We start from the raw sequence: 14,696 nt of genomic DNA, 5'->3' as shown, positions 1-14,696 counted from the left end.
CACTACAAATATACCCTCAGCAGGTCTCTGAATGAACATACCTGCATGTCAGTAGCTCGCTCGCAGGCCGCACTTCACGTAGGACAAAGACAAGACTCTGTGGGCTCGCAGGCCACACAATAAGCACCGGATTGGCTTGATCAGAGGGCCAGAACTGCCTGGCACAAAATACGAAAAAAAATAAAAGTCGATGTCCTGTCTAAAATAGAATGTCCGAAGCAGACCGCTTATATACATGACTCCTGAACCCCCGAATCTTCAGAGAGCCCCACTTCCTTACTCATACCCTCAGGCCTGTAGCCGCACCCCAAACCATTATAGCAATATAAAAATAAGGTCTAAAAAAGTACGTATGAAAATAATGACAAGTATTAAGCTTTAGCTATAATAACTATTAAAAAGAAGTTTTACAGTTAAATCAAAAATATAAATCTATATTTGGATACCTTTTCTAGTGGTAAAAGAGTTAAATCATAAAATTCTACAAAATTTAACGTGGTTTTTAAGCCCCTGATGGGGGTGGTGGTGGCTGGTGCCGCACATCAAAAAGTGGAAACGGAACTCCCGTTTGCAGCTCACAGTGGTCGCGTTCTGACGCGCTTCCCAGCATTCGCGACGCGCCGTGGTGGGGCACTTAAACATAGGTAGGTATTATGCCGCCCTACCCTGTGCTCTTCCTCGACAACACCACACCACCTCTCCACCCATTTTGAACTTCTTGTCGAGCAGTTATCGGGTTATGCTTTGGAGTTCAGCATTTTACTTATAATTCTTAGGCCGAATTCGTCCTTTATTTCGCAATATACTTCGCCATGCCTTCCTCTCCCGCCCTCTCAAGGCGAAGTGGCAGCGCGACACCCCTCGCCAGCCCTACCACCACGCGTATTCGCACCCATAACAGATTCCTCAACTATGGAGGAGACAGCAGTACCAGTGAAGGAGAAGACGACGCGGAAATTTTACGACCAAAGGGCAAACTGGCCGCGAGAATGTTGAGCGGAAACACAGAACCCACAGCCGATTCAGAATCTGAGAAGGACAGCCCAAAACCCTCTTCACCCAAGAAGACTGCTGCGACAAAAGAAGCCGAGGATGACGGCGAAGATGAATACGAGATCATCGCCCCGCGGCCTAGAAAGTTGAAGGCACGTCTCCAACGGAGCGCAACACCAGAACAAGAGCCAACAGCAACAGCGCCACGATCCCCGTCACCAGAACAGAACCACAGTCCAGCGCCACAAGAAATTTTTGTCTCGCCTTCGAAACCCGCCGGAGAAGCTGGCATTTATGATGAGGACCTCCCTAGCCCCTCTCGTCTGGCCAAGAATGCGAAATTCGAGGCACTGGTTGCCAAGAAGAGGGCGGAAAGACTTACTCGGGAAGCAGAGGAGGCTCGCAAGAAGGCCGAAAGGAATGCCATGATTATGGATGATGAGGATCCCGAGAACTTTACGGACGACGAGGGTGGCCACAAGCTCACACAAGAGGGTGCCAAATCACGGCCCTCCACTCGCAAGGCTAGCAAGAAGGCATTGGAGGAGATGAACAGAGAAACGCAGCGGATGACCAGAGCCTTGCAACTTGCGCACGAGGCCAAGATTAAGAAGAAGATAACCAAATCCACCCTGTTCGAGAGGTTCAACTTCAAGCCTGCCGGCGCTGCTGCTTCAACAGAACTACCAAAGGAGAAGGCTGCGCCAGTCAGCTCTAGCCGGGCGGGTACCCCAGCTTCAGTTCAGCAGAGTGATGCTGAACGCAAGGAGGACGACACACCTCCTAGCTCACCTCCCGAGGGCGAGAAGGAGAAGGCGACTCCAGCACCACAGACGATACTCCAGGACAACAGTGACGTTGAGCTCCCCACGGTCGGAGAGATGGCCGCCTCAGCAGCTGCTGCCCCCAAGAAACTCGACAAGGGCAAAGGCAAAGCCACTGCCGCCGAGTTTGAGGCCGAAGACAAGGCCGAAGACAAGGCCAAAGAGCAGCACCAGATGCCCCGCGTAAAGCGTAATCTCCGCGTCAAGTTTCCGCAGTTCTCTGTCCGAGCCAACACAGCAACTACTTCTCTCGACGATGAGGACGACGACCTCCAAGTCCAAATGCCCTCCAAGATTGATCAGATTCTCTCTCGCGTCAACCCCAACCAAAACAAGGAGCCCAAAGCTCTTCTCAACCTCCGCCGTCTGGCTCAACTGGATGACCCGGACAAGAAAGCGGGACCGGTACCAACCAAGCAAAAGTTTCAGCAGAATCAGAAACCTGTCATGACGGTGGGCGAGCTGCAGATGACTCTGATGCAGCGGGCCAAAGCGCAGGCCAAGCTTGAGCGGGAAAGGCACCTTGAGTCTCTCCGGGCCAAGGGTATCGTTGTCATGACTGCTGAGGAGAGAGAAAAGGAAGAGCAAGAAGTTGAGGACATTGTCGCCAAGGCGAGGAGAGAGGCTGAGGAGATCATGGCCAAGGAAAGGGCGGATGCCAAGGAGGAGAGGAGAAAGAAGCGGTTGGAGAATGGGGAGGATCCACTTGATTGGGATGACAGTGATTATGATGGAGAGAGCTGGATTGGTGAGGGTGAGGAGGAGGCGGAGATTGAGCTCTCTGGTAGTGAGGAGGAAAATGAGGACGAGGAGGCGGAGATGGAGGATGGTGGTGTTTTAATCGACGATGCTACTGAGGAATCTACCGATGAGGAGACGGAGGAGGTTGACGCGCCCAACTCAGATGACGAGGATGGTCTTTTTACAGCCAGCTCCAAGCAGGCCCGTCGCAGGGCGTGGAAACAGACTGCTGTTCTGTCTGATGACGAGGACGAGGCCGATGAGGGTGTTGTCAAGGCTACGCCTAATCCTAAGAAGATTCTGGTCAAGTCACCCTCTGTCCGCCAACATACCTCCCCCAGCGTCCCGACCTCAGTTTTGCGCTCAGCCACCAAGACGTTCATTCCTGGTCTTCCCGTTGCTGGCCCTGCCGGTCTGGGTTTGACCCAGATCTTCCAGGGCACCATGGACGACAGTCAGATGGGCTCGGCTCCTCCTGATTCTCCCTCCCAACCCAGGCCTACGTTTGATATGGGCGCCTTCCCCGATTCGCAGTTCTCACAATCTGTTCAGGAACCAGCGGACGGTATCGTCTTGAACAGCCAGCCAGCCCCTGGTGAGCAAGACGCAGAGACACAGGGCATCCAAATCCAGTTCTCGCAGTCTCAGGTCCACGGTTTTGACTCGTTCTTGCGGGATGAGACGTTTGAAGCTACCCAGGTATCAGAGCTGATCGAACCAACTCAAGACTCTGGCTTCAAGAATTTTACTCCTCTTCAGCGGAGCTTTATTGAGGAGCCTGCCTCTACGGTGGAGACCCTTCCCGCGAACCAAAACAGTCAAGCCGACTCTCCCTTGGTACGGCGCACTGGTAAGCTTCGCCGGAGAGCTGAAGCTGCTGCTTCTGAAAACGAGGATCAAGATGAGATTATGAAGGACGACATCGAGACCGACGCTGCTTCTTCTGCCAACAATGCATTTTTTGCCATGAAGGAGGCCGCCCGTAAAGAAAAGGAGCGCAAGAGGAAGGAAGCATTTGACAAGAAGAAGAGCAAGGCCCGTGAGATGGTGGAGGAGCAAGCCGAGGAGTCCGAGGATGAGTATGCTGGTTTGGGTGGTGCGGATGGCGAAGACACTGATGAGGAGGACGCAAAGTCTGTGCAAGAGATGATTGATGATGAGACGGCTGACAAGGCGGAGGATGAGCGCAAGTTGGCTGCTTTCTATGCGTATGTTTCTTCTCATGGCTTTGGGTCAATTTGGTACTAACTTGTATTCAGTGACCGTGAACGTGCTGCGGACGAGAAGCAAGTCAATAAGCTTTTCCACGACATCACTACTGGTCTCCTGCGCCGCAAGCGCGCTGGCAACTGGGATGAGCTCGATGATGAAGATGACGGCGGGGAGGCCCTCCGTCGTATGAAGCGCCGCCAATTCGCCAAGATGCAGCGTGCACTCTTCGCCGATGAACGTATCAGCAAGGTCGCCGAGAACCCACGTAACCAAGCCTTCCTCAAAACCATCGAGGACCGTGGTTCAGACGACGAAATGGACTTCATCTGGGGGCCTCCTCCTCCTGCTCCAGGTCTTGACTCTCAGAACTCTGCAACTGGCGACTCCTCTAATGAAGCAGTCACCATCCCCGACAGTCAACCCCAAGAGCAGCAGCAGCAGCAGCAATCTACCAACCCAAGACGCACAAAGCCAGGCTTCACCAACAAGAAGAAGCCCTCCAACATCGGCGAGATTAGGGAGTCTCTCTCCAACCTTCTCGAGGACGGGCCTGACTACAAATCTTCCTCCGTCATCTCCGCCACGATTCTCCACTCTGACTCGGAGGGTGAAGGCCCCCATCCCTCATCGGCCTCCTCCAACAAAGAGAACAGCAAGCCTCAAATCGTGGACCGCATCTCCCTCAAGCGCACATCATCCAATACCTCTTCCTCCACCCGGCTCGCGTTCGCCGGTTCATCTGATCGGTCGTCCTCGTTCAAGATCCCACCCCTTCTCCGCCGTGCCACTACCAATTCGTCTACTTTATCTGCCTCGTCAGCGGGCATGTCTTCTACCGGCGTCACCACATCCAACCAGCAACAAGTCAGGGCTGAAGACGGCGGTATCAAGATCAAGCAGACTGCCTCCAAGAAGTCGGGTGTTAGTTACCTCGCCAGAGGCAACGAGAGGTTGTCGGCACTGGCGGAGAAGGAGAAGAGGAGGGAGGACAAGAAGTTCAAGGGGGCCATGGTGGGGGAGAGGAAGAAGGCTTTGGGAGGGATGTTTGGGGGCGGGAGGTTTGAGTAATTCTTTTTGCAGACTGCAGTGTTTTTGTAAATTTTTGAAGGGGTTATCAGGCGTTTGATAGGGATAGGGTTGAGATATAGATATGTTTGGGATATTTGTACTGGACATGGTTTTGTGTAGGGGGGTTAATAGGGTCATGATGGGTGGGACATACTTGGGTCAAAAAAGGAGAAGGTCCATGGCGTTTGTGTTTTGCTGCAAGGGGTATATATATATGTGAGAATCGGCTTTCGGAATTCAGAATTGTGATAAAAGCAAGGTCGTATCGAAATAGTAGCTGTGTTTCCAATTGATTATCTAGTGTCTACATCGCAGCAAATAAAAATCAACAGCAACTGTTCAAACGGCAGCACCAAAACGCCGTCACCTTCTATTCAGCAATCAAACAACCCATAAAAAGAGAATGTAACGACGGGGGAAAAAGGAGCGGGTGAGAAGTCAAAGTCTTCCAATATTGGCTAGTTTTCGAAAACTAAGAAGTCTTACAGTCACCTCGTGAGTGATTTGCCCCTTTAGGAGCTGAAAAAGTCGTTCTACAGTGTCCGAAAGATTTGAGCGCCTTTGGGAATTGAGAAAGCTTCGGTGGCTCTGAATTTGCTGCGAGGTTGAGAACTGTCGAGATGCCCAGAGCATCGAGGGGATGATGAAGACTTGGGAGTTTCGGAAACTGTGGTCGTTCTAGCCTTTTCATAGGTTGTCTGGAGGGGGGCTTCCTCGAACTGCCCAGCGAGAGATATTTCCCACTGCTTCCTCGGGCTTCTCACATTGGACGATCAAATGTTGTTCCTCGCCAGATTTTGGGCACCTTCTTCGTGCACAGTTGCCGCCTCCGCCAAGCCTAGGGCGCCCTTAGTAAAAGCGTTTGGGTACTTTGGAATAACGCGTTTCCATAGCTCGTCCTCTGTGTTGTCGACATCGCCTTCTTCCAAATCTTTGATATCCTCCTCCTCTGAATCCTCCTCTGAATCCTCCCCTGAATCCTCCTCTGAATCTTCCATATCCCCCTCTTCTGGATCATCCATACCCTCCTCCTCTGAATCTTCAGCATCATCCTTCCTTCTCCAACTTTTTGACATCTTCCTCCTTTGGCACGTCAATTTTTTTGATTGGTATCCACTGCTTCTTTTATGTCGATGACACCCCTGGACAGCTCCTGGCGGATTGCTTCAAAACATTCATTCAGCTCCCCAGCACACTCTTCGTGAGTTATGCCAGTGGTTTCCCATTCCACGCCCCCGTTGGTATCGTTGGTAATGTACGACAGCTTTCTCTTCACTTCCTGCCAATAGAGCTCCATAAGATCGTATAGAAATTGACCCAGTATTCTCCTGGCTCCTTTGTGATGCGGCATCTCTTATACTTATCCTCACAAGGCAGGTTTTGACAAATGCCGTTGTCAATTGTTCGGGAGTCTGAAAGGTACGTTGCTTTTGTCAATTGTGTTGGACTACAGAGTTAGTTGACAATGACAAACTCGAGGCATGCTCTCTGTTTGCATGCCATATTCTTCTCTGTTTCGACCACCTGTTTCCACATAGGCATACGCCCCGCCGTCCATGTTTGGCATCGTCATAATCAGCCCTAGAACGGTTGCGTCTATGGTTGCCAGGGGAAAGGCGGGCCAATCTACGTACCTAGTCAGCAAGCAACAACTATTCTTGTGTTTTGATATTGCCTCACATCAACGGGCTGCGTTCAGTCAGCCACACCATTATGATTGGTGATTTTCGGTGAGGTAGAACCCCTGTAGTTCTGAAGACATTGACTACATGTTGGTACTTTCTTGGAATATCTTCGTGGGTTGCACTTCTCTGATCTGGGGGCAGGGCGAGAAATGTAGGTCTCCTGTGCCACTGGCTTCATATATCCAAAACCTGTGTCGCCGACGGCCGCCCCTGCTCACTCACAATCAGTTTCATAGTCTACCCATTGGTCCGATATACTTAGGTAAATTCATAGGAGAACAGTGGATAATATTACAAAACATCAACTTCAACACACACACAAGACTCAAAAAGGTTGTACAGAAATATCCCATTCACCCGATGTCTAGTATACACCCTCCCCTCTCTCAATCTCGAGATGCCAAGATGCCTATATGCTACAAGACCACCAAGTTTTACATCCCGCCTCTTCCTCCCTTTCTCCTAGACTATGTAAAAACATGTTATCAACAAAGGAAAAAACACATGTTATTAAGTAGGTCGTCCAAACAAGAGAACTACAAAGGTATGGTGTCGCCCCCCTCTTCTCCCTCCTCCTCCTCTTCTTAAATTCCCAGAGCTGGTTGCCTGTTTCATCGTTTCCGTTCCCCTTCTCTTCTTCTTCTTCTTCTTCTTCTTCTTCCATATCGTAGCATCGTGATTTCCCACGCTTAGCGCCCCTCTTCTCCATGAAGAGCCCGATGAATGCGTATAAAATACCGCGCCGACCACCCAAGAAAGAGAAAGAGAAAAAGAAAACCAGACCATATTTTGGTGAAAAAAACCAACCCGGCCAGCAATGCACCAAGAACCTTTGCAGTACATAATCTCTAAACATGTAATGTGTTGTGGTGTGTGTAACCCGTTGTTGCCGAGTCCGCCCATCGTACATAAATCGTCATGTCCCTCGGAAAAGAAAAAGAAGCGGTCATGAAGCCAGGTCCCTCAGAGCCGATGCTTTTGCAGCCAAAAAAAAACAAAAAAAAAACAAAAAAAAAAAAAACAAAAAAAAAAACAAAAAAAAGAAGTGACTCCTAGCGCATCCACGACTTCGACCGTCTTCCCGTAAGAAACTTGTCTTTCAAAACCAAGAACTCCAGAAATGTAATGTGTTCCCAGCAATGAGGTCCGCCAGATAATGCACATGTGAGCAAATCAAACGCCTATTCCTCGCTCCGGTACGCCCCCAAAGTCAAGTAGGTATAGATGACACCCTTCCATGCGAAAGGAACCCAAATGATGGTGCTACGCCGCTCCCCTAATCGGTGCTGAACTATCCGCAGCTACCGTGATGCTTTTTTCCCGGTAAAGCCAGAAAACTCCGATGAATGAGTCTTGTCGATCTTTTTTTTTTTTTGGATGATTTTGTGATTTCTTGTTGTTTGAGTGTACAAGGAAAATTGACGTTTGTCGTTAAACGAGTGGCCGCGCAAGGTGTAGTTGTTAAATAAAAAAAAAGTGGCGATAAGAATGTCGCCCGATTGCCGAACGCTTGAGCGAAGCAACTGATATCCCCAACAATACGCGTACATGCTCTGTAGTAGCGGAGTCCAAATGGTTCCGATATCCCATCCATCATCGATCGGATATCCAGCTCTGCCTAGCTGACCAATTCTGTTATTGTTTACACACATATATGCTCCTGGCCATGCCACGTCAAGGTGGCGCCGTATCCAGCTGGTGAGCGATATAGAGACAGAGAGCTTAGATTGATGGCTCCAAGATCGGTGAGAATTTCAAGTACTTTCACACGTCGGTCATCTCTGTGTCGTCATCGATCAGCTCCTCGATGGAGGGTCCGACTTGGGGGCCCCAGTTGCCTTCATAAACAGTGGCGCCCCCGCTGCGGCGGCTCTCTACCCAAGAGACGGGCTCCGAAGCAAGGATCTGCTGGGCAGTAGGGCGACTGTTGGGTTCTGGCTGGATCATCCAAGCGACAATGTTGTCAAGAGAATGAGGGTCTTCGCTGTCCATCATGAACGAGGGAGGCTCCGACAACTCAGTCCGCTTTGTTGGACTGAAAAGGTTCTTGGGGTCGTGGGTCATGCCTTCAAAGGCGAAGTTGGGGTCTCGTTGATCCTCCTGAACAGGTGACAGATGCTCAATCGGCACGCCGTTTGCGTCCCGAATGACAGAGCCAGCTTCAGGGGAAGTAAGACTGGGAACAGCAGACAGGTCGGCAATGCGAAGAGCTTGCCATGTTGGGCCGTTGTCGGGAAGGAAGACATTGCATGCGATCTCCAGAATGATGAGACCGAGCGCAAAGATGTCGGCAGGCTGCTCATACCGACCACGAAGAATTTCTGGGCCGATGTACTCGCGATCGCCCTCGCCTTCGATTCCCGGCGGCGCTGGGCTCGTTGTGGCCATGCCGAAGTCGGCAATCTTGAGATAGCCGTCAAACGTGACCAGGATGTTGGCAGGCTTGATGTCGAGGTGAATGAACCCGGCCTCATGAATAGCGGCCAAACCCTACACCAAAGTTAGTGACCTATAGACGACTAGCATAAAAAGGATGCAGTTCTCTTACCTGAGCTATCTCCAGCAAGATCTTCCAGATGCGGAAATCATCCAATCGGCCAGTCTGACCAATGTCCTTGAGGAAGATATCCAAACTGCCCTCGGTGCAATACTCGGTTTGAATATACAAATAGTTGTTCCACTCCCAACTGTCAATATACTGAACAACCTTGGTCGAGTGGTTCAGAGATCTCAAGATATGCACCTCTTGATACTTCCTCTCCCTCTCCCTGCCACCGCTGATGGGAACACGGAGCTTCTTGACGGCAAAGACTTTGCCAGACTCGGGGCTCGAAGGTGTCTGTGGGGTTGTAGAGATGCCCATTGTCATGAACGACGACGCGGGAGAGGCAAGCTTGGTAACCCGATACACCGTCGAGAACTCGCCACTACCGATGACCTCGGATTTGTCAAACCGGCTGACCAGAGACTCGTCAACGTCACCCGGACCACGCCCGTTGCGAGGGGTGATGCTCATGCGACGGTCAGGAGCCCCGCCGAAGAGTGAAGACCGCTCGTGAGTAGAGGGGGTGGCAGGAGGCCCGGTTGATTTCCCTCCGGGAGGCGGCATGGAATTTTTCAACGAGTCACCGGGGGTGCGAGGTGAAGCTTTTTTCGACCCGAGAGGGCTCCCTGAGGCATCCTGGTTGGGGACGAGATACTCGTTGGTCGATGACTTGCTGCCTGTTGCGAAGAATACGGGCGTCGTCTTATTTCTCGGAGCGGGCGTCGCGAATAAACTGGCAGGGGTATGGCTTTCGTTGATAACCGGAGCACTGTTGCTGACGGATACAAACGGCGAGGCACTCGAGTAAGGGGTGGAAGGTCGAAAGATGGGCTCAGTGACCTGCTGACCATTGTCTTGATCCTGACGAGCACACAGGGGAGTGGTGCTCTCAGGAGCACCCGAAGGGGTGAACGATGGCGCACCAGGGGGAGTGAAGGAGGGAGTGGTGCTCTGAGGCGCTCCGGGTGGGGTGAAGGATGGGGTGGTGGACTGCGCTGGTGTTCTTGCTGAGCTCAAACTGAAGGGAACTGCAGGCGTCGCGAAGCTCGCAAAGCCGGGGGTCCCCAAAGGCGTCCGGACGCTCGCCCCGGAGGATGTGACATTCTTGAAGATATTCTTCGTCGGGGTGGGCGGGGGGAAATCGTCTTGGGATCCAGCGAGGTCATCCCCATCCAGGCTCAACAAGCTCGACTTCCTCATATGCCCCGCACGGACCTGCTGGAAGAACAAATTGCCACTGGTAGGGGGAGCGTTGGTGGAAGCGCCGAACGGCGTCGTAGGGCTGCCAACCGACTTTCGCGATTGACGTCGACCAGCGCTGAGGTTGGGTGGATACGTAGCGGAGCTGTACTGCTTCTTGCAGGGAGTATCTGGCATTATGTTGACCTTCGCTCCGGGGTGCTTTGGTGGGCCAAGTTCGGGGTTGCGATTCATCTTGGACACCAAACCTGTCGACATGAAGGCGGCTTGGAACGGCTTGGCATGCTTGTAGTTGGGGGTCGCAACATCTCCTGAATCCTTTGTGGGTGGTCGCGCACCAGGTGGAAGCGATTTTGAGAAGTTGAGAGGAACGCGAGCTTTCTCGCCAAACTGGACAGGAACATGGGTTGGAGAGTCATCTGGCAGACTCGAGTTCGAAGAAGACTGGGTCAACGAGCGCGAGAGAGGATGAGGTTGGAACTGCTCCCGAGCCTTGTGCGCCAAGAAATGCGCCGAGGCAGGTGGGAGAGGACCTTGGTGAGTGAAGGGGCTCTCGGTCGCAATAGGCACATACTGGTCCAGAGATAGCCTAGGTCTGCTACGAGCCGCCATCGGCGACCCGGCGTCGAGCGTCATCTGTGCCTTTTCTCCGGCGCGCCGGCCCCAGGATGATCGAGTATCTCCGTGGCGCTGTTGCAGGGTACTTCTTCGGAGCGAATTCGACCGATGCTGCAGCGATGACGGGGTGGGCGAGGCCAATGGATCTGGGGTAGGCGACACGTTCGAGCCGGTCAATTCGTATTCGAGATTGGCGTCCTCGTGAATGTCGAAGCCCGACTGTTGTTGCGACTCGCGCGCGGTCGGGGTTTGATCGAAGATGGTGGGCTCGTTGTTCATGCTCGAGATGCCGTGTAGACTGCGGCGCTTTGCGACTGGACTCCCAAATGCCGTCTGGCCCAGACTCATAGTCGCGTCGCTCCGTTTGAGCGGGCTTACTGAGATGGCAGGAAAAGAGACTTTGTCGGATCCCGAGATGTCGAGGTGCACCGAGTGACGCGTGGGTTTCTCGAGATTGCGACGCGACGTGGGGCTCAGCGCAAGCGCAAACTCCCTGAAGCTCTTGTTTTCTTGGCCACGGGTGTCTGGCGCCGAGAAAGAGGTGGGAAGCAGGTTGAGGGAGTCGCTGGAGGGGGCAAAAACGCGCTTGAGAGGGCTCTTTGGTGAGCCTCGAGATCTGGAGAGGGGCCGAGTCACCGGCTTCGACCTCGTGGAGCGCACCGAGAGCTTGATGTTTGGTTTGTTGACAAAAGGGTTACCCGCAATACCGTGCTGGGGTGCGGAAAAAGAAGTGGGTGAGGAAGGCCCCGCCAGAGCGGCTGGTGTCGCAGGGATTGGGGTGGAAGCTGGATGCTCGAGATGCGCCGACCTGGATGGAGCTGCTGGTGTGGGAGTGGGAGAAGGAGAGACAGCGCCAGAGAGTCGGAATTTTGATGGTGATCTGGAAAGCGACCTGCGGAGTGATCGAACTGCGGAGCTGACGTCGTGGTGGACATGTGTGGGAGAGGGCAGAGTGAGTGCCCCCCCGCAATCGTTGGTGAACGACATCACCGGCCCTTGGTGTGTGCCTCGCTGCCTTTCTTGTAGCTACCCCTAAGAACTAGGTCCGCAATTCCAACACAGCTTTGTTTTTAAAAACCCCCACAAACAAATTTGATACTATGTTATTTTCCTCCAACGTACTGTAGAAGTTGGGCAAGAGACCAGATGCTGCGGCGACGGGACAGGGACGGAGTGGGTGGTGAAGACGGGAGGCTTTGGCAAAAATCAAAGACCTCGAGATGGTCGGGATACAGCTGAGATGCGAACCACCGATGAGCAGAGGTTTGCTGATTCAGAACAGCGCAGCTTTCCGGGCGATGGCGCAGCAAGCGCAAACTCAAATTTAACTAGGCGAAATGTACGACGAGAGGTGCCAGGTGTGAGGTGTGGGCAATCGGCGACGACGTCGGCGAGACGGACGGAGGTGGGAGGATCGAGAGTTGAAAGCGGAACCGGTCGACGATAGAATAATAAATTCGGATTGGCTACTATTGTGCGTGTGTGTGTGTGCGTGTGTGTGCGTGTGTGTGCGTGTTATGTGCGTGTATGTTGTGTTGAGGGTATTCGCTCTCTAGGAGCAAAAGGCGAGTGGTGGGACCTGTCAGTAAATGGGAAAACGAAGCGCGCGTGGACACCAGACACGTCAGATGGGTCAGGCGCCAGTCTTAGGCATCTTTGGGTCCAATTCCTCCTTCTTTTTTCTCTTCTTCCTCTTGATTCTTGGGAATGGCTCTTTCTTTCTGGGTTCAAGCTTCAAAATCACTCCAGGCACAGGGACGGGAAAGGTTGATCAGCTTTGCGCAAAGTAGGGGGGAGCGCGGTGGGCGGGGAAGAAGTTGCGGCAAGCCAGGATGCGATGGTGGGTGGTGGTGAATGGTGGTGGTTTGCGACGGGACGCGTTGGGTGTTGGCTTGGTGGGGTTTGACGCAATATGCTTGAATCTGGGGAGGCACGGAGGCCAATATTTTGCGTCAACTAGAGACAGGAGATCTTCTTCCTCTCTGCCCCTTCTGCTTCTCTACAGGCTGATCACGGGGCGATAAAAGATAGGACTTTGTTTACTTGGAGTGACTCTAGGAACGTGTTTTCTCGCGTCTGGAAAGCCAGCCGCGTTGGGCAGGGGCCCTGGTCGTGCCTGGCCTTAGCGTCCTTTGTGGCCCACTCGGGCGGCCCAGACGGTGGCGTGGTTCTTCCCGTTCGCCAAAAGACGTCACTTCAAACTTGCACCACCCCGAACCGCCTCACGCCAGCGCTACCCCCGAGTCGCGCCTGACTAAGGTCATACATAGCTTACAACCTGCAAGCAGGTACAGAAAAACACACGGCCTGTTTAAAGAGGTGCCTGGAAACGGAAGGAGTCCGATGGTCTGTAAATCTACCCTTGAACAGACAGGGGCCATGACAGATGGTGTGGAGATAGCTATGCCAGATAGACTCACACCGCTTTGGGCAGCCGACCGTTTTGATACCACCATGCAGCCTGCAAGGGCAGAGCAAGGGGAGAGCAAGGGGAGAGCAAGGGGAGAGCAAGGGGAGAGCAAGGGGAGAGCAAGGGGAGTTTGCCTTTCACCCTCTCAGCAAGAAAAGAGTTGGCTGAACGAGAATGCAGCTTCTGTGTCTGCCGCCATCACATGCCAAACATAGCCACTGGGTAGGACAAAAGCCTCTGTTGTGCCTCCAAAGAGCCCAAAAAAAGATAGGGTTCTCACTCTTCTGGCCACGTTGGGAGGGCCATTACATGCCTCAACACACACCCCTGATGTCAATATTGACTTTTGCAATACACCAACTGACAGATCGGCCTCCGCCACTGCCACCACTCTCGCCACCTTTGCCAAAAGCCGAAACTGTCATGATTGACATAATTCAGGAACATAACATTATGCCATGGCCCAGGGTTGGGTATATTATTGATTGCACAGTATGTTCTTTGTTTTGTTTACCTCTCTCTTGTGGCTCAAATAAACCCAAAACAAACCGCCGCCAATCTCCGTGTCCGCACTCCCATCTCATCTCTTGTTGAGGACAAAGAAGCAGAATTACCGGCACATGACCATGTAATCCGAAAAAGAAAAAAATTACCAGTTTATGCCCCGTTCCCGTGTGTCTTTCTTTTCCTCGGGGTTGGTCTGAAGCGCACAAGCCAACTTTTATTGGGAGATCTTCAGGGTTCCCCTCCTCAACACGCGTCACCGTCGCTTCTGCCCCTTGCCAGTCCACCGGTCAAGCCTTTTTCAAGTTCTCACCGCAGCACTCCATCAGCGCCAGCACGAGCCATTTTCTCCTTTTGATCAACTGAAAAAATCCGACTGGTTCTTGTCAAAAGGCTCAATAACAAACCCTTGAACCCCTGCCCACCAAAACCGCAACGCTTTTTCTTCACGGTCGGGCTTTGTTTTCTTTTATTCTCGGCTCCTCACCAATACGATAGCGATCTTGTACAGAGTAACGTAAAGAAATAAGAAAAGAAAATAAAAACTCTTCGTGATGAATAACGAAAACAAAAAGAAAGAATGGTTTAATATTCCGTCGATCATTGGCTCTCCTTCCCCCACAAATCCACCTGTGGAAAAAGCAGCCATGTCGCTGTCTGTCTGTCTGTCTTGCCTTTCCCGCGGCAAGCTCGCTGCAGCTCTGCTTTGGTAAAAAGCTCTTTGTATTCCCTGGCCGGAAAGGAGCTCTGACAATTGTCTCTCAATTCCGGTCGACCCGACCGAGATCTGTCAATTCGTCCGAGTGGTTTGAATGGTCCGATCCCCCCCAAAAAACTCCGTTCCGTTGTAAGTGACATTCAGGGTCACGGTTGCATCTCCCCATTGTCCATTGGAC

The 14,696-nt window shown here is 52.3% G+C and overlaps 2 protein-coding genes across 2 annotated transcripts; one reads left to right on the top strand and one right to left on the bottom strand.

The window, feature by feature from the left end:
• Nucleotides 1-812: 812 nt before the first annotated feature.
• QC761_212800 (uncharacterized protein) lies at nucleotides 813-4,838 on the top strand (the record flags this gene model as incomplete). The annotated part of the gene is given in 3 exon segments (XM_062877015.1): nucleotides 813-1,956; nucleotides 1,969-3,766; nucleotides 3,818-4,838. The coding sequence occupies 3 exon segments, from the start codon at nucleotides 813-815 to the stop codon at nucleotides 4,836-4,838; spliced, it is 3,963 nt and encodes a 1,320-aa protein (XP_062735668.1).
• A 3,449-nt stretch (nucleotides 4,839-8,287) lies between these two features.
• SWE1 (mitosis inhibitor protein kinase swe1) lies at nucleotides 8,288-11,873 on the bottom strand (the record flags this gene model as incomplete). Its single annotated transcript, XM_062877014.1, has 2 exons — nucleotides 8,288-9,013; nucleotides 9,072-11,873. The coding sequence occupies 2 exons, from the start codon at nucleotides 11,871-11,873 to the stop codon at nucleotides 8,288-8,290; spliced, it is 3,528 nt and encodes a 1,175-aa protein (XP_062735667.1).
• Nucleotides 11,874-14,696: the final 2,823 nt, after the last annotated feature.

The sequence above is a fragment of the Podospora bellae-mahoneyi genome, chromosome 2 (assembly GCF_035222275.1).
Source record: "Podospora bellae-mahoneyi strain CBS 112042 chromosome 2, whole genome shotgun sequence".
In the NCBI taxonomy this organism is placed as follows: domain Eukaryota; kingdom Fungi; phylum Ascomycota; class Sordariomycetes; order Sordariales; family Podosporaceae; genus Podospora; species Podospora bellae-mahoneyi.
Note: the sequence above shows the minus strand (reverse complement) of the source record. Positions and strands in the feature narration are given on the sequence as shown.